The sequence below is a fragment of the Camponotus vicinus genome, unplaced genomic scaffold, assembly GCF_025532165.1.
Source record: "Camponotus vicinus isolate PSW18456_S1 unplaced genomic scaffold, iyCamVici1.0 SCAF_9, whole genome shotgun sequence".
NCBI classification, from domain to species: domain Eukaryota; kingdom Metazoa; phylum Arthropoda; class Insecta; order Hymenoptera; family Formicidae; genus Camponotus; species Camponotus vicinus.
This window is the reverse complement of record NW_028141981.1, coordinates 9,573,387-9,592,266: the sequence shown is the minus strand read 5'-3', so window position 1 is coordinate 9,592,266 and position 18,880 is coordinate 9,573,387. Positions and strand designations below refer to the sequence as shown.

At 34.1% G+C, this 18,880-nt stretch overlaps 3 protein-coding genes, 1 long non-coding RNA gene and 1 other non-coding gene across 6 annotated transcripts; 1 reads left to right on the top strand and 4 right to left on the bottom strand.

Moving 5' to 3' along the window:
• Positions 1–6: 6 nt before the first annotated feature.
• Positions 7–9,631, bottom strand: Chc (clathrin heavy chain). The gene is made up of 9 exons (XM_083109526.1): positions 9,108–9,631; positions 7,825–8,032; positions 4,544–7,595; positions 4,162–4,459; positions 3,652–4,092; positions 2,992–3,554; positions 2,684–2,906; positions 2,521–2,596; positions 7–2,409 (listed from the first exon to the last, which is right to left on the bottom strand). The coding sequence occupies exons 1-9, from the start codon at positions 9,147–9,149 to the stop codon at positions 2,282–2,284; spliced, it is 5,031 nt and encodes a 1,676-aa protein (XP_082965652.1). The 5' UTR covers positions 9,150–9,631; the 3' UTR covers positions 7–2,281.
• A 281-nt stretch (positions 9,632–9,912) lies between these two features.
• Rplp2 (ribosomal protein LP2) lies at positions 9,913–11,374 on the bottom strand. The gene is made up of 4 exons (XM_083109530.1): positions 11,222–11,374; positions 10,438–10,610; positions 10,256–10,357; positions 9,913–10,132 (listed from the first exon to the last, which is right to left on the bottom strand). Exons 2-4 carry the CDS (start codon positions 10,607–10,609, stop codon positions 10,062–10,064), a joined length of 345 nt encoding a protein of 114 aa, XP_082965656.1. The 5' UTR covers position 10,610; positions 11,222–11,374; the 3' UTR covers positions 9,913–10,061.
• On the bottom strand, positions 10,682–10,760 carry LOC145977570 (small nucleolar RNA Me28S-Am982). Its single transcript, XR_014440566.1, has one exon. It is a non-coding gene; the product is annotated as a small nucleolar RNA Me28S-Am982 (small nucleolar RNA).
• An 81-nt stretch (positions 11,375–11,455) lies between the features above and the next one.
• On the top strand, positions 11,456–12,375 carry LOC145977479 (uncharacterized). Its single transcript, XR_014440508.1, has 2 exons — positions 11,456–12,092; positions 12,246–12,375. It is a non-coding gene; the product is annotated as an uncharacterized LOC145977479 (long non-coding RNA).
• On the bottom strand, positions 12,169–17,980 carry LOC145977476 (uncharacterized). Of its 2 annotated transcripts, XM_083109528.1 has the most exons (4): positions 17,702–17,980; positions 17,540–17,603; positions 16,151–17,294; positions 12,169–15,507 (listed from the first exon to the last, which is right to left on the bottom strand). In XM_083109528.1, the coding sequence occupies exons 3-4, from the start codon at positions 17,072–17,074 to the stop codon at positions 13,570–13,572; spliced, it is 2,862 nt and encodes a 953-aa protein (XP_082965654.1). In that variant the 5' UTR covers positions 17,075–17,294; positions 17,540–17,603; positions 17,702–17,980; the 3' UTR covers positions 12,169–13,569. The 2 variants fall into 2 exon arrangements, with proteins under 2 accessions (XP_082965654.1, XP_082965653.1); XM_083109527.1 differs by lacking the exon at positions 17,540–17,603.
• Between the last annotated feature and the right edge of the window lie 900 nt (positions 17,981–18,880).

The following is an 18,880-nucleotide window of genomic DNA, read 5'->3' as shown; positions in this document are numbered from 1 at the left end:
CACATATCTTTCATTATTCTTCTGCAGATTATTATTATAGAATATTACAATTACAGGATTGATATATTTACTACTTACATGTTACAGTTTTTATATAATATATCATTTTATATTTATGTTTAATGTCTGTATATGTGTATATCTTTGCATGTATCTATATGGAGAGATGTGCTAAACAATAATGTATTTATATTTTGGAAGTGTCTTTTTCGTTCACTCATATTTCATTAGAACCGCAGTAGCCAAACATGACATTCTGATACAGTGATAATTATTTTCAATTAGTACAACAATTATATTTGTTAATCAATCTACAATTCCATTGGCTAAATTTAGATCAGAGTGAAATAGTATCAGGTCATTTGACATAACATGATATATACGCAGTTGGATCACTGCAAGATCAACTGTGGTAAAATAAACGTTTTGAATAATAGAGATGAATAAAGTGAGATGAAGAAAAAACGTCATATATCTGCTCTTTTACTATTACATACAAATTTTTACTTGGACATAATAATCCGACTATTTCGTAGCGATATAATTAACTTTCGCTTCGTATTTTAATTAAAATAAAAAGATTATATATAAACCATTATATCTTAAAATGTAACATAAACGAGATATTACTAAATGATATAAATTTACGCATTAGGGCAACTTCAGGAATGTTAAAGGTAAGACGTATTATAAAATTAATATCTGTTTTTTTTTCTTCGTTTCCTGCCATGTCTCATGTATTGATCTTGATGCATCAATGTAGCATTAACTTTATACACGCAACATAAATATTTTAAAAAACATGAGTGTATAACAAAGATACAACATGGCTTTGTCATTTTCTAGAAGTATTTCAATCTAATTTATCTTAATACTTGCACAATTTAGGCATAGTTGTAACAAGCTATATAATGATTAACGATTAATAATTTCAAATAAGATACTATGCACACATACTACATGAAGTCGAAACGAGTAGAAAATATTACTAAAATGTATGTACGACATGATAGAGACGATCTCGTGAGTGTATTATACTTTGTTCCAATTCTTAAATATCTTTATATTTCCAACTCTAAATCATAACTGCCTTCACTTTCATAGTGAATAACAAAAGGTCGAAAGCATGATACATACGAAGATCGGACGAAAACTCAAACTACTTTATATATATATATTTCAATACATTAATAAGACAATAAGATCATGCCATCAATTTCAGTATCTATAATTATTTGTTTCTGTGTCATTTGTTTACGCAAATTAAACTAACTGCGAACATGTACTTCTGTTCAAGCAAATATACACACAAGTAGATCTAGAACGATGTTTATGTACTATAGACGCCAACATTCTGAGATGTCTACAGATTTTCTCCGTTTTTTGAAGGATCTCGTCTCGTTACAATATTGATATACATGATCTACCCAATCTAAAAGATATTCTTGTTACATTTCAATTTTGAAGACATTTTTTTTCATCATGATTTATCACACGCTACAACTTCTAAAACATATGTTTCTTACAATGAGTTGTTACAGATTTCTAAGATAAAAAAGAAAGAAGAGAGTAACTTTCAAAACTTCTCAACATAGATGAAAATATTTGAGATATATTGAAAAAAGATTTTACTTAATAAAAAGCATTGTGTAATTTATAGTTATAGAAATTGTGATTTAAAAACTACAGATCTACAGTTGATTTTGCTTCATCTAGAATTCGATATCAGCGAAAAAAGTTTGCTTCTCATTAATAGCCAAAAAAAGGCACATAGATGCACGTATATTTGTGCGAACAAAGAGAATGTAAAATTATATTCTGCTTATACATGCATATAATGTATCTTTTTATACTGACTGCAACAATAATTAAATTCAATAGAAAAATCTCATCATATTGAAAAAAATTATTTTCCCTCCTTTTATTTTTTTAAATAATACTTTTTTTTTAATCTCTGGTTTAAATAACAATTTGAATCATGAAATATGATAATTTTGCTTCCTTAACGTCTCTCTTACAAATAACAATAATTCACATTTAGATAGCGTGTGATAGCCTTCTCCTCTTCATTTCGTTATTACTTGTTACATTATTTGTAATCATGATTTCTAAACGTGGCAATTTCTTCATGTTTCTAATGATATTATAATTCGTATTCGCGCTTTATTGATACGATATATTAATAAGCTAACCAAACGATATATATATAGATATATATATCTCATTCTACCTAAACTTTATAGAAAAGTAGACTTTGTTGATCTGTCCTGTTAAATGTATTTCACATACCGTAACCTTGATAGGCTGCGGTGGACGCATACACTTGCGCGGGTGCACCGTATACGTTTTGAGGAGCATAACCGGGTGCCATCATTCCAGGCCCTGCAGTCAACATTAGTTGAGGTTCCGCTGTGGCCATGAATATCATATGCAATGGGAAAAAATCGAGAAAAATATATTAATGTGGGAAACAGTATATATTACACGCGATATTTATTAGATAATTGCGTGATTACTTACGCATAATCATAGGCTTATGTTCCTGATGATCAGTTTCTTCGATACGTCGGCTTTCAGCCTCTTCTAATTTATCGACCTATATGCAATATAGTGATTATTATATATCAATATATCAGTATGTTGCACGATATAAAGAGTTAATTGTATGAATATTTTTGTTTACCTTGGTGATATATTCCCGTGCAACTTGTATAAGATACGGCATCGCGAAATGTAAAATACGATGTCTCCATGCGAGTTCCAAGATGACATCCGGATGAAGTAGATCGTAGCAATGAAATAGGCATGCTGCAAAGCAATCCTTGGAACCTCTCTCCAAGAACCATTCAAGCAATTCCTCGGCGACTTCTGGATTTCGAGATTCCGCTGCGTATTCCATAGCATCCCTGTTAATTAAATTAGCGATTAAAAGAGATCTACATTTGTACATATCGTAAAAATATTCTCCAACGAATAATTGTGTAACGGTACCTGAAGAGGCGATCCTTCTTGCAAAGTTCGACAGACTGCTTCCATCTATTATTTCCCTTGTACAAATATGCAGCGATTCTCCTGAACTCGATCAATTCATGTTTTTCGAGCTGCTGTGCTAATGCAATATTATCAAAATTATCGAATGCGTCGATCGACGTTCGGAGACCCTGATAATCTTCTTCATCAATCAGCAAGCCATTTAACGCTTCGTTAATAGCTTTGTTGTTGAGAGCCTGAACTGATCTCAAGTATGGTTTTACTAGTTGCAAATGGCCGGTTCTCGTAAAGTACGCCACTGATCTAGTATGATCCATACGTGGAGCGAGTACAAGAAGAATATCGTTTAGAAGAAGGGGTTTATATTCCACGTAAAATTGTATAGCCTTATAGTAGAGTTCGACGTTTGCGACTTTAGTAATTACGTCTTTGAAATGACCTTCCCGCCAAGCTTCCGTAGGATGTTGCATCATCGCGAGAACCGCATTGTCGTATTCCTCATACTTGTCATACAAAAACACTAGCTCAGCCCACAGATGTGCTTGTTCTGCCGCACGTAGCACCTAAAATAAATAAATCGTTTTTTTTTATTTTAGGTTTTTTTTATTTAAGTTTTAAGTAATTAGCGAATCTCCTATTCGCAACCGATTTGAAACTTACCTTCGGTATATTGACGCGCGACCAGAAGAGTTCTAAGTGTTCTCTCATTCGTTGAGGTTTGTATTTACTATAGAGAATAGCCAGCTCAGTAAACATTCCCATATGAGCCCGTTCGAGTCCTAAAGCAGCCTCGAGAAGATTAATGAGTTCTTCAAAGTGTCCACGATCCTGATAGTAATTGATCAAATCTTCAAGCTCGTCCGCATGTACGACTATGTGCAGGCCGCACATTTGAGCTAAACGAAATTCACCGCTGTCCACGCAAGCGAAACAAACTTCCTTCCAAGTACGCGTCGAGTTGGCTTTACGCGCGCTATCGACAGCGCCTTGAAATTCCTTAAGATGAACGAGCGTTATTGCCAGTCGCGCAAAGTTCGATACATTGTTATAGAGGAGCTTCGCGGCATCATACATCTTATCATCGAAGCATCTATCGCCGATCTAAGAAAAGAAGAAAGAACAGATTTAATAAAAATCCTTCAAGTTACTTTCATGAATGATTCTTTTTACCTTCTGTATATCGGCATGATTCGGACCAGATATAAATTCTTCGAGATCCGCGAGTCTATTGGTTCGTGCGTACGCATATATCAGTTCGCTCTCGATGAAGGATTCGCGTGCCTTTTTACGAGCCATTTGGAGGTAGCGGACCAAGTCTTCCCAATGCGAAGTTCGATGCGCGGTTTCGACTACGTCTACATACGCTGACGGATCATCTGCTTTAATAAAACTGTCGATCGCTTCCTTGACCAAACCCTGCTGTAATTGAGCCCTGGCGAGTTGTGACCATACTGGCGACTCGTTGCATCTACAAAGCATAAAACAATTTGTTTATATGTATCGTGTAAATATTAAGAGGATATGTACACATGCATACACGCATATTGCATACCTTTCTGCAAATTCATAAGCTCTATCCAAGTTGCCGACCTGCTCAATTAGAACCTGGATAGCCGACGTGTTAACATCAAACTTTTTAAAGATGGCGAATGCTTCCTCGTAAAGCTCATTGTTAATAGCAATATTTGCAATATCTGGGGCATCGTAATTATCCAAACGATTAATATATTCCATAACACGTGTACGATCGGCTTTGATGGCTGTTAATATTAAAAGATTCTGCAAGTTACGATGATCGCTAAACACACTGCTGTCCAGCACTATCTTCTCAAGAAGTTCGATTAGCTCGTTAGGCAAATCAGCCGTCATAAAAGCTTTAACAGTAACCGATATATCTTCGGGATCTTGCGTCTCGGACAACGCCGTTTGAACAACTTGGTCGATTAACGGTCGCTTGTACGGGTTGCTCTCTAAAAGCACTTCCGCCCAGAGATCGGGATCTCTGCGTCTCACTAGGTATCTCGCCTCGCTCTTGAACAAACTATTCTCATTACACACGCTTATCAGCTCGCGATCACATTGACCGCGCTCATACGCGATGCAAGCCAAATGGGGGTCGCGTTTCTCGCAATACTTGCCAACGACTCTGCTGTCATAGAATTGATTCTCTTTGAGAAATCTTTCAGGATTATTGTTGCTGTCGATGTAAATCTTGGCCAATGCATTGTGCGTAGCAGGCTCTACGCAGCCCTCATGAACACGAGATTCCAACCACGGTAGCAAGAGCTTCAGCCGATTTCTTTTCTCGACTTCCTCGACCAATTCGTCAGTCGAAAATTGTCCGCGCACTACCAGTATCAAGTTCTTAATGATATCTTCCGAGCAGTCAACGTCCAACAAACCGCCCACGACTACAGGTAAACGCGACGGATTGACTTTCTGGACGTATATCTCGATATATTTTTGCAAATTATTGCGATAGAGATAGAGAACAAGGTCGTGAACAAAATCGAATCGGTCGCATACGATTATCAAAGGCAATTGATCGGATAGTTTCGCTTCCTTTAGGAAATTTTTGACGCGTTCTGGACCGTAACAATTGCTCTCCCGACATATACGCTCCACCTCTTTGATCTGACCAGTCTTGCATGCCGCCTGGATATACTTGAAATGCACTTCTTGATCTTGACTGAAGTTTACGATAGAGCCCAAAAAGTAAAACAGACCTTCATAAGACTTGAAACTCTCGAATAGATCTATCAGTGCCTTAGTCGTCAATTGCTCATGATACTTGGTCGCGATTTGTATGCAGATTTGCAAATTCTGTCTTATATTAGCCGTCATCATAGCTTTCAGGCATTCGAGGGAATCTTCTACGGACAAAGTTCCGAAGAAACCTACGAGCCAATCGGGAGAGAGCAAGTGCGTATGCACTACCGCTCTTTTAATATCGTATAAATCGGTATAGTGCTCGAGCGCACGTTGCAACAAGCCAGCTTTCTCGCACAATTGCGCGACATGAGCTCGGTCATAGTGGGTAAACATCTGATTGCCTAATATAGCATCAGCGACTTGCGGGGCGGACATTAAGTTCATTTCTAAGAGACGGGTCTGTAAAGCACCCTCGCTCGGCCGATTGTTCTTGAGCGCATCTAGCAGGAACGCCGTACACTGCTGCACCATATTTTGTTCCATAAATATATCGACGATTTGATTGATGTCGGCCAATGGTTCATCATCTTGGACCAACATCTGCGCGAATGCTACACCTTGATCGGGATTAATCCTCATGACATTTCGCAAGAGAAATATATAGTCGGGTGTATACGAGACTTTCTTGGCGTAGAGAACGATCTTTTGAAATTGACCGGTCTCCGCGAAGCATTGGATAACTTTGTTGGGAACGTTGGCTCTCAAGTAAACGCTAAGCGCTAATGTAGGATCCGCTTGTTTTACTAAATCTCCCAGTTCTTCGCTGCATTCTAGCTTATCTTCCTTCAACCACTTCTCCAGTAGTTGTTTACGGTTCTGAACTAGTACCGGACGACATAGTTCCAACGACTCGTACTTGTTCAGTTGTCCCTGATCTAAAAGAATGCCGAAATATTGTAAAAGAGGAGACGTTTGACCCTGAGTAGTGGGAACCTGTTGAAATCGTTGAATAGTCGCGGGTGTTCGAAGTATCCCTTTAGGAGCATTAGCTGCAACTTTCGCCGCCTCCGCGTACTGGCCATTTTGGAAAAGCATGTTGAATTTCCTCACAAACAAATCTTCGGCTCCCGATAAGTTGTTTCTCACGGCCATTCTTAATGCCAATTCCGAATTTTGCAACACTCCGTTGATATAAGGGATTATGTTTTCTTCGTCCACGGAAACGGATAGGACTTGACCTTTTCGATTTACTCCTATTATACCACCGGAGGCCTCGTGTGGGGCAGTGACGAAGATAGTCTCTCCCGAGATACGATTCATAAATATACAGGTCGCCGATTCGATATCGTACATATGTATATAACCATATTTTGTGATTAAATATATGACGTCATATTTAGAGCTAACTTGCATAGCAACGGGGAAATCATTTCCAGCCTCAGGAGGAAAAAATACATCTACCGCTTTCTTCGGAAATGGATGGTTACCAGCGGGCGGTTGACCTACTTCGATGATATGAAGTTTCGCTCCTTGGACTGTCCTAACGGCGAAACAAAACAGATTGCTGGGTTCTGCGTTTCCTTCCATCTTGAATTGAGCGAAGGAGGCAGCGTGCCCTTCGATTGGTTGCGAACATTTTCGTTCCACGGAATAAAGTTGCATAGCGCCGACTACTCTGTTATGCTGCGCCGAAATACCGATCAATAAAAGCCACGTTTGTTTTGGATCTGTTCTGTAATTGATAATCTGGCAACCGTTTAACGACGAATGACGCTCAAACATCTTATTCGGCGTCGAATCGCCTTCCATGGACCAATGATACACTGCAGTCTCCGTTACTAGTGCCAGTGTGTTTAACGATATCCATTTCCAGAACACCACATCCTCCGTCATTGTATGAGCTTTCATTTTTGACTTCATTTCAATGTTGAAAATCTGAAGCGTCTTCATAGCTAATCAAACAAAAACACATATTTTTATTTTGATAAGTTTTTTTTTACATATTTTCTGTCTTAATATTTTTATTGTTATAGAAAGAATTAAAATCCTATATCAAGAATTGTTTTCAGAGAAAATCATACAAACTGATACATTTTACTTTTCAGACTACTGAAACAAAATTAATCTCCATAAGTTTTCACACTGCTGAATGCTCTTTCTTAAATTATCAACCATTCCTACCTTTCAGAGCGATGACTTTACTAGCTGGATTCATAATTGCAGAGTCAGCAGATATTGGTCTTCTGATAGGATTGGCAGAATCGTTCATGTCGATAATGACTACCTGGGCAGTGTCACCAACCTTTTCTCTAACGCAAATGAATTTATCAGATTCCATAGTAAGTGTATTAAAGCTGACATTACTGGCATTAATTCCAACAGCTGTAAGCTATAAAAATAAAAAACACCAGATAAATAATACTTCTTTTTTCATATTCTATCAACTCCTACAATCATTTCTGTGCACAATCAAATATATGTATATATATCATAAATCAAACATAATTTTTATATTTTTTATTCTCTGGAAAAGAACTATTATCAAATTTTTTATTTTATTAATAATGTATTTTTTTACATGTAACTATCTAAAAACCATTAAGATACCTACAAGAAGTAGTATATAAACTTTTTTCTCTAATAGTAAATGAGTCATATTGTAATATCTTGATTACATAAATATGCTATTACTAATATAACTACAAAATTGCAATAAAATTACCTATAAAGCTAATTTTATGTCATATTGTTCCAACAATATTATAATATTATTATAATATTATTATAATAACTATATGTATAATTAAATACTTTTACAAAAAAATATTACATATATAATATTTATTAAAAGTAGAGTACAAGATTTATATTCTAAAAAATTCTATTTAAGAAAAATTTATCAAACGCACGAGTGCTCTTATCGAAAATCGTGGACGAGAAAGGGAGTATTTGATAAGAAAAGAATGTGAAGTTTCGGTAAAAGCGGAAGCAAGGGGCGTATGCGCCGATAGATCCATGATAATCTTGGACCCATCATTCGCTGATATAAAGACAAGTACGTAACTCGATTTGCTCGCTTTATCCGTGATGCACGTCAATTGAGCGTGTATCGGGGATGATTAACCTGTGCCACGAAATTCGCCGTGCGAGCGCAGCTGCGAACGCACGAGCCATTTAACGAGCCGAGTAATGTCATTGAATCATACGCGAGGTGCGCGAGGTCATCGGAACTGTCAAAGTAACGTCAATCGCGAGAGATTGCACTTCCGTTGGAAAAGGACACGCGAGCGAGCTCGCGTTCGAAACTTCGGAGAAGAGGAATCGGGACTCGCGAGATCGCTCGAGAAAATGTCCGAGAAGGGAAAAAAGAGGGACTAAAAGTGCAAGAGACTTAGAATCGTGACGAAGTTCTCGTTCCTCGTCCTTAGGAGAGAATGCTCAGGGAGGAAATACGGATGACGTACCTGAAGGTGTTCTTGGAACCTTATGGGTAGTAGCTGCGTCATTTTTGCCGAAATATATTCGAAAAAATCTCCAAGGGTGAGGGATCTCTCAGCCGTTGTCTTCCTCGACGGATCGATCTGCCGTACGGCCTCCGCGAACCTCCCGACTGCAATCTACTTGCGACCTATTCCCGCTTATCGTGCGCCTTTTATCCCCGAATGCTCGTCGGCATCAATCATTAAAAGCGCAAAACCAACTGACTGGAGAGCGAATGCTACTCGCCGCTGACACCCATCATGGCCGCCAACGCCGCCTCTCTATCTCGAAATAGTTCCCGCGTATGAGAATTTCTCGGCGATTCCTCGTGGCTCGACTGCCCCTCGCGTCACACAATTCGCGTTATAAATGTATATCGACGATTAATTATCAATCAATATCGGTATCCTTCCTCTCTTTTGGCCATTAGCGTGGGATAATTTCGATCGTGTCGACGCCGAACTCGACGAGAGCCTCGACACTAGCGGAAGAATACAGGCGCGATTTGACACGATTGGATTCAGTGGTAAATCTCGCGCATCACCTCCCCTCTTCCTCCTCCCTTCCCCTACTTTTCCTCTGCGCCGCTACGAATGAGTGCAACAGCGAACACGTTCCATATTACAAGAGATTAGAAAAATTCCTCTCTCTTTTTCTCCAATATTACATTTTTCTCTGTAGAATATCCTAGAGGTTATCGTCTTCCGTTAAATTTTTTGTAATTTAATTTGCTATTCACAATTAAAAAACGCGAAAGATAATCTTAAAAGAGGGCAGACATATGCAAAATTTTTAATTTAAAATATGCTTTATTCCCCAGCAGTAGTATTAATCTTATTTGTACATTTTATACAATAGTTTGTTGTTAACATTTATACCACTGCCACAGAATGTAGCATGTTTTCTTTTTGGTGACAATAATAAAAAAAAGAGGCATTTTAGTCGAACAGGCCAAAGCCCATGTCATCGTCTTCCGACTCAGATTCTTCTTTAGCAGGCTTCTTTTCTTCTGTTGAAATAAAAATTATTTATATTAGTGGCATTATAAAGTAAATATATTAGTACTATTGTTTACATTAATACAAATAGTAATATTAGAGTTTCTAAAATTAGAGCAGAAATAAATATGTACCTTTCTTTTCTTCAACTGGAGCTGCTGCACCACTGGCAGGAGCTGCAGCGGCACCCGCAGCAGCTGCTCCACCAACTGGCATGGACGATAATTTTTCCCTGCCTAAAATCACAGTTATATTTATTTTGTTTTAGAAGAATTACATGTTTTTTTAAATAGTATTGCAAAAAATGTCGATATACCTTTGGCGACCAGTTCATCGATACTCTTTCCATTCAATTCTGATATAACTTTTTTCAGTTTTTCAGCATCTGTTTCGATTCCGACCGACGATAAAATCTTTTCAATGTCATTTTGGCTTGGCGAGGCTTTGCCTCCCAAAACAGCCAACATATAAGCGGCCACGTAACGCATTCTGTAAAATATAAATATTTCTATTAAGATACTAAGAAAACTAACTTGTGTATCATAATTATTCTAAATGTTAATTAAGTTCAGTAGAAAGTATATCATCACAATCATTCAGTCGAAAGATGGTGAGATGTATAAAAAATCATCATAAAAAAATTCTAAGTGTGTATCTAATATTACCAAATGTTGCAATATACTTCTTTATATAAAGTAACATTCGCGCAAAGCGTGACAATTGATATATTTCGAATTTTATTTATAAAGACACATGTTTATATATCTACAATATATATTTTTATTCAACAGTATAACCTATTTGCATTCGGCATAAATGTGAAAGAGAAAAATCGAACTTTCTTCCATCAATATATATCATTTTTTTTTTTAAATATAAAGAAAGAAAAGTAGAAAACAACAAGATTAGGTGTTATTTAGCATATATTTATACGCGCTATTTTCGCACGAATGCGACTTTAATTGAAGGTATCCAACGATACGACAAATTATAAAATGCGATCAAACAAGTACGTCAATCATTTCCACTCATGAATGTTCGAATAATTCGGAACAGAAAATATTTTTTTATATAAACTTGTGAATTTGCCAAAGACATACCTTTAAGTCTTGCGACACGAAACGTGGACCTCACTGAGCAATATACAACGTGCGTGAGATAGCACCGGAAGAACAGCGCGAGAAAGTGCAAGGAATCGGGAAAAATTAGTATGAAGAAGCGTACACTTCACCTGATGTTACAAACTGGCTTCGAACAGCTTTTGATTGGACGAAAGGAACGAAAATTTCCTTGTTATTTTATCACTGCAGCGCATGCGCGAAGAATGGCATCCATCTAGTAACACTGCTGCGTCTATAAATTTTATACTTTATGACCGCTGATTTCTCTCGGGGATCTCGGGGTCTCGGGGTGTCTCGTGTCTCTTGTGTTGTTCTTTCGTTGCCAGCTTGTGCGCGTGGTCATCGATAAGCTCGGTGATCACGTGCATTTTTATACAATTCATACATATTGGAAAATATAGATATATTTTATTAAAAATATATTTTATTTATTAGGAAAACTTACATTTTATATTATAAGACGAATTGACTTATTAAAAATATGTATATAATCGAAAAGTTTTATATTTTAAAGAATATTTTTTTTAAATTTAAAGAATATTTTTTTGTTCTATTCAAATGAGAAAAATAATTAATGTATTCGTCCACACACATTTCTTTTTTTCTTCGGATTTTTATTTTTTTTCTTTTTATTTATCATTATTATTGATATATTTCATATTTTTTTACACTTTCAGGGAACCTCATCTTCACATATTATGTTTTCCTTTTTTTGCAGAATTGTTTCTAGGTCAAATTTGTAATGGTTATAGCATTGTACATAACATCTTGTATAAATAGTGTCATTTACTATAGGATATTATATTTTGTTTTAATTTTAACTACATATTCTGATTAGAATTATAATGTGGTAAGCATAAAGTTTATAATAATTATGTTTATGAAAAGCCATTACAGGCAATGTATTGAGAATTTTGTCGAAATTACATACAAAAAAAAACAATGTAAAAAAATAGTACTCTACATAAATAGAAAGATTTATCACAGTTTGTCTTTCTTTCAGATATTTTTCATATTATGTGGAATTGTAAGGCCCAGTTCCACAACTTACTTTAACCGAAGTTTAACTCGTTAAACAGAATAAACAGAATTAAACAGGCTTAATAGAATTTATAATAAAATCTTTCAAGATATGTATCTCAGCAGTGAATTTTTACACCATGTCTCTGTTTCTCCTACATACACACATACGCACACGTGTACGAAGAAAATAAAACTTGCATATATTTTTAATCAGGTAGAAAATTATGTGTATTTGTCTTAATATCTTATATACAATATTACAAAGATAGATTATTAATCAATACCCTAGCTATTTTAATCCTAAACAATGTTCACCTTTAATGCCATTATAATATTTTATTGATAATTTTTAATATTTAATGTGTAATTGTTTAAAAATATTTGTAACTATTAAATTAATATACTCTAAATTGGTATTAAACCAAATGTCAAATAAATGCACACAACATTCAAATATCATTGAAATAATTGCATTTTGTTTTAAGTATTTCTTTTTATAAATTATATACGAAAATGTAACAAAAGATGCAATATATAAATTTTACAGAAACTAATATTATTGAAATCAAATGTATGTTGTAACAGACTTAAAAATAAGTAAAAACAATACAGTCAGAAAGATATATTAAAATACAAGAGAATATTAAGTCTATACTATTCCATGTTGAATAGATAATGCTGAATGCAAAAATTAAATAGCATTATATGTATTTTGAACACTGTTAATGCATCAGTATGAAGAGAATACATACATATATAAAATATATATATAAGTCAATGAATTTGAAAGAGACTATCTTAAACAATTGCATTGTAATCATATCTGTAAATGTGATATCATAGTACAATTTAACTTGAAGTTTTCAAGACACAAATTCACTGCTCTTTTCAATATAATCATTTCAGTTATGTACATAAATGTATCATCTTTGTTCATTCATTATTTATTAGCTTATATGAACAAAAAATTTTGGATTAAGTAGCAAATAATTATACTTTTTAGTTTAATACTTTTTTAAATATGTATAAAGAGCACAACTATACAAAACATTACTTAAAGTATATATTAGTTTAATATTTTATCAATGAATATATCTATAAGTTTACTAGAACAAAAATTTTGACAAAATATCATCGAAATAGATAAACACACGTGCATTAACAATATTCAAAATAAATGTAATGTTCAATTCCCTTGAATAGTTTATCTCTTATTTGCGAAAATATAATCTACTAATTCTTATTCTAGTTTATATGTACATGTTTATTTTATTGTCATTATCTCTGTGTGTGTGTATAGATTTCTAGTCTTCTGTGAAATTTAATTTATCCTCTTCATCGAATATCGATCCATCATTAGACAATTCGTGTTCCTCGTTCATCAAAATATACTTGGCTTGTGCATTACAATCACGTTCTTTTTTATGCGACTTTTTAATGGAAATCGTATGCAACAGCTTGATGAAATTCGTCGCATTTAAATCATTTGGAGGTGTTGTATTCAGTTCTAATTTTTTCACGGTTTTTATATCAACATTGTCTCTTACTTGGCTCGTAGATGGTTGAGGATCGTCATAAATAATTTCTGCATAGCATTTGCTCTTTTCTTCTTCTTCATTACTGCACATTCCCGTTTTGGCACAATCATTGTCCATATGTTTTAAGGACATATTTTGTTTCAACTTATTCATACTTGTAATATTGACATTTCCATTTTCTTCAGTATGAGAGTTTTTCTTCCACAAAACTGGTCTCTTGCATACACTGCGACTATGCTTATCTTTCTTATGTGATTTTTTAATAGAATCTATATTACAAAGCAGTTCTGTCGTCGACATATTTATCGGAGTTGATCTACCATTTTCGTCTTTAGAATCTGCAACATCCACATCTGGTCCATCACTCGAAATAGATGCGTCAGTCTCAATTTTTTTAATACATGTAAGATCTTTGCTTTCTCTCGATTTTTTCAAACAACGTGCGACTGGCGTCATACATCTAGAACAATCAATTTCCTTTGATGTATTTTCTGCAGATTTATCTTGTTCCTGTAATATTTCATCTGCACAAACATGATGATTTATAATTGACCGGTTTGTCGACGTTATTTTTCTATGTGTGGTAGGAGTACAGATTTTAAATTCATCATTTGTATCGTTATGTCTTAAAGATTTAGAAGAACATAACAATTTGCGTGCACCGCTTTCAAAGGACACATTTATCGGTTTTTTCTTCTTTTTAGGTGACATGTCAAGAAATTCATTTAACTCAGGTGATTCATTTCTATGTGAAGTTTTGCTAGTATTTTTTTCTTCATATTTATTATCTAGTAATGAATTGTCATATTTTTTACGATATTCATGATGATATTTATGGCACTTAGCGAGACCGGAAATTCTTTTGCTGTATTTGTCTTTTTTGTGTGATTTTTTAACCGATTTAAATTCAGGTAATAAGAGTCTACTTGAATTTATGTTTTCAGGTGTGCTCGGTCGATCGGCATTCTGCGAACTTAAGGCACAAGTTTCAACAACTGCTTCAACATCTTCGCACTGAACATCATTAAAAGTATCTTGAACTGATACTTCAAGTTGTGCTGTTTCTATCTTTTGGTAAAGAGTCTTGGCTTTTAATGAAGTTTTTCTATTTTCATGTTTAATTTTCTTATGCGATTTTTTAATAGATTCTGTTAATAAATGTTCTATAATATTTATGTTATTTTCAGGTGTAGCTATTCCAGAATCTTGAGGAATAGTTGAATCAGGTTTTGGAGATACTGTTCTGTTCTCATCCATCATGTTGACATTATAAGTACTTGATTCTTTTTGCGAGGATGGTCGACATGTATTATTATCGCAGATGTTTTCCATGGAATGGTCTTTTTTATCGTCATAATTTGTAAGATGTGTATTGTCCCTATATTGTATGTCCTGTGTTTTATTATTTTTCACTTTATCCAATCGGTTTCCCAAAAGATTCTTTTTTCTCAATTTGGCTTTTCGCTGTGCACCGTACTTGAAAACTGATTCAGTCTCAGAAAGTTCATCGTCTGAATAATAAATAAGCGCTTTTTTCACACTTTTGTTTTTCTTCGGAGATTCTTTTATGGAAGCCCTACTACAACTAGCAATTGCAGATGTGTCCATTGCTATTGATTCCAAACTTGTATATGTATCTTCGTTGTGGGCAGAAATATTTTTCTGTTGTGTAAACAATCGTTCTTCATGACCATACAGCTTTTCCTGTAAGAATAAAAATGTTAATGTATCAGTTATAAATTTGCAATGCCTCAGAATTGATAGAAACATGGATTATTTATGAAAAAAATTTGGAATTAATTTTTCTCATAAATAATATATAAAATGATTTCAAAAAAAAAATTTATTTTTTTCCAAATATTTTCTAGTATTTTCTAAAGTGCAATATAACAATTCAAATAATTAAGATTATTGTTGATATTGAAATTTGGAAAATATTAGTAAGGAAAGCAATATATCTAAAAATATATCTAAAAATATTAATTCAAAAAGACCTTTCAAGTAGCTCAAATAAATAATAAATAATTATTTTATTTATTTTTGCTAATAATAAGAACAGGTCGTTATATTTCTATGAATTACAAAGTTACATATGCTGTTCATGATGTATAATTGAAGAATAATAATTGAAAAATATATACTATTATGTATATGTAATTATAAAAGTATACATCCTGAAATGTTGCCTAATATATTAATTTCTGAGGAAATTGTGAAATATTTACATTTATCTAATTTTATCATGGTGATAATTAAATGTATGAAGTTACATATATTCATACAAAATAGTTTAAAAACAAAGAAATGGAAGAGGAAAGAAAACTATATTGCATGAACCATATAATACCTTTTTGTGACTCTTCTTGATAGCACTCATACTCTCTGGAATTAAATGCATCATATTGTCAGGTGTATGTGATCTATTGTGTGCATCCTGATTCAATTCTCGAGACAAATTCCTGGGTGTACTTGCAACTATAATACAGCCAAGTGCTCTTGATTTATTCTTCTGATTGAAGGATTGTAAATCAGGTGTTTGTGATGAGCGTACAATGTTATCAATTTTTTCTCTGAGATTGCTTCGAAGCGATGATGTAGAGCAGGATGATCCTGACTCATCTGTTTCTCTTGTATTAATTCTACTATTGTTGGATATTTTGGCAATTTTTCGATTTTGCTGAGGCGTTTGATTTTGGTTTTCATCAATTGATTCCAAAGATGCAACCAACATGCTACTAGCAACAGAATCATTCGAACTTGAATCGAGCCTCAAGGATTTGTCTAATATGGGTGATGATGTGTCAGTCATTGAATCAACAGGAGAACTTGTATTAAAATTACTCTTCTGTGGACTTGGAGACGAGTCAAAATTCAATGATTTTTTTATATTCATGTTTCTGTGATAAAACGAATCACGACTGAAACTAAGTGCTCTCATTATTTTAGCCGATCTTGATAAGTCTCGCAATGATTTACTTGCATCGAAAGAATCACTGTCTAAAGGTGAATTTGAATTTTTTAATAAATTATCCTTCCTTGGGCTAATAATATCAAAGTTCAAGGATCTATTCATTCTGTGGTGAAATAAACTTGTACTTCTTAGTGGAACTGATTTATTCAGCACTCTGGATCTAAATCGTCGCTTCAGAAAGAATCTACTTTTATCCAATGAATTCACATTTATAAATAACTTATGTTCCGATTCTGGATTCAAATTGTTATCTTTGTTGTCGCTATTCATTGTTTTTGCTAATAACTGATTCTCTAACATGATTATTTATATCCTTCAGCATATATATAATGTATTTACGTATAATAGGCAAACACATATATATATTTCATATATATGTATATTCACACATGTATATTCATATAAATATAAATATATAATTATATAAATATATTATGATATATAATTATATCATGTGGACAATTATTGTGATAATCTCTTCATAAAGATTGTATATGCGGTCCTTTTTTCGTAAAGATTTCTGTAATGAAATAAGGTATTTATAAAAAGTGATGCATAAATTATATTTGCTGCCTGTTTATAATTATATGATCTAAACAACTTTAGATTAAAAATTTCAATATTTTTATATAATTAAAAAAATCTAAATTCCTGTATGTCATTACAATAGTACTATTATTATAACATGTATATGTTCATTATTTTGTAAAATTTTCAATAGATAGTGCTTGAAAAATTTTGATAGAATACAATTCACATATGTACCAAAAATTAGCATATATCGCGAGTATGTGCGCGTAGCATCAAATTGAAAGAGATGGATAAAAGGCTAAAAAAAAGAAAGAGAGAGATGTAAGTCGGAATAATACGCGAGTATAAATAGAATATTGTAAAAGGTACGTCATATATTCAAAAATATTTGCTTACGATTTTGATCGCATGTGTGAAATCGGCTCTTCATCATCAATGGCTGCAGGGAAGTAAACTCCAGTTAACGAATTACTCTCACATAAATTACACAAACGAGCGTCCTCGTCTTTCCACTCAACTGTTGCGTTTTATTTTGCGAAACTTGAATATCAAAGTATACAACGAAATCCTCTCGCAATTAATTACAAAAATACACAAGAAATTAATTAAAACTGATCACAAAATCATACGCAACGTAGGTCGGTTTTTTCCTGTACGATTTTATGTGATGTGAGCCTTGCATATATCCTGTAGAATAGAGTAGCGACTAGGACAGATCTTGCGCATGCGCAAGAGGAAGCGGTATATAAGAGCCAATCAAGAATTACAAATACTTGGGAAACTTCGATTGACCAATCAAAATAAAGAAACTGCACATTCTAATGATGGCCGTGTTCCGAATTTACTGCCAGTACTGAAAATCTATAGTATATGTGACGTAAACTATAGATTTTCAGTACTGACAGAAAAGCCCCTTGCACAATGCAAGGCAACAGGCAATGGTCCATATTCTGAATCCTCTTTTATCGATAAAAGTGCCTCTAAAAGTGGCTTATAAGCCTTCTGATTGGCTATAAGCCACTTTTAGGTCCATATTCTGAATCCTCTTTTATCGATAAAAGTGCCTCTAAAAGTGGCTTACAGCCAATGGCCCATATTCTGAATCCTCTTTTATCGATAAAAGTGCTCCTAAAAGCGGCCTGTAGCCAATCAGAAGGCTTATATGCCACTTTTAGAGGCACTTTTATCGATAAAAGAGGATTCAGAATATGGGCCAATCAGAAGGCTTATAAGCCACTTTTAAAGGCACTTTTATCAATAAAAGAGGATTCAGAATATGGACCTTAGAGGCACTTTTATCGATAAAAGAGGATTCAGAATATGGACCAATAAGAACAGAAATAGTATCTATTCTCTGCTCCTATTGGCGAATATTTTCTGTTCCGCATATTTATTGGTGAATAGTTTCTATTTCTTATTTCTATTGTCTGTTGCCTAGTATTGTGCAAGGGGGTTAAATTCGGAACACGCGTGATAAGTGAGGCCGTGTTCCGAAATTACTGCCAGTACTGCAAATTCTATAGTGCACGTTACGTATATTATATATTTTCAGTGCTGGCAGTAAACTGGCAGCAA

Excerpts from the sequence above, each read along its gene's own strand:
- Chc (XM_083109526.1), bottom strand. The coding sequence starts at position 9,149 with ATGACGCAGCTACTACCCATAAGGTTCCAAGAACACCTTCAG. Across the intron at positions 7,596-7,824 it reads TAAAGTCATCGCTCTGAAAG|CTATGAAGACGCTTCAGATT; the intron begins GTAGGAATGGTT and ends TTGTTTGATTAG. Across the intron at positions 2,907-2,991 it reads AAGAAGGATCGCCTCTTCAG|GGATGCTATGGAATACGCAG; the intron begins GTACCGTTACAC and ends TTTAATTAACAG.
- Rplp2 (XM_083109530.1), bottom strand. The coding sequence starts at position 10,609 with ATGCGTTACGTGGCCGCTTATATGTTGGCTGTTTTGGGAGGCAAAGCC. Across the intron at positions 10,358-10,437 it reads CGATGAACTGGTCGCCAAAG|GCAGGGAAAAATTATCGTCC; the intron begins GTATATCGACAT and ends CTGTGATTTTAG. Across the intron at positions 10,133-10,255 it reads TCCAGTTGAAGAAAAGAAAG|AAGAAAAGAAGCCTGCTAAA; the intron begins GTACATATTTAT and ends TTATTTCAACAG.
- LOC145977476 (XM_083109528.1), bottom strand. The coding sequence starts at position 17,074 with ATGTTAGAGAATCAGTTATTAGCAAAAACAATGAATAGCGACAACAAA. Across the intron at positions 15,508-16,150 it reads TCAAGAAGAGTCACAAAAAG|GAAAAGCTGTATGGTCATGA; the intron begins GTATTATATGGT and ends TTATTCTTACAG.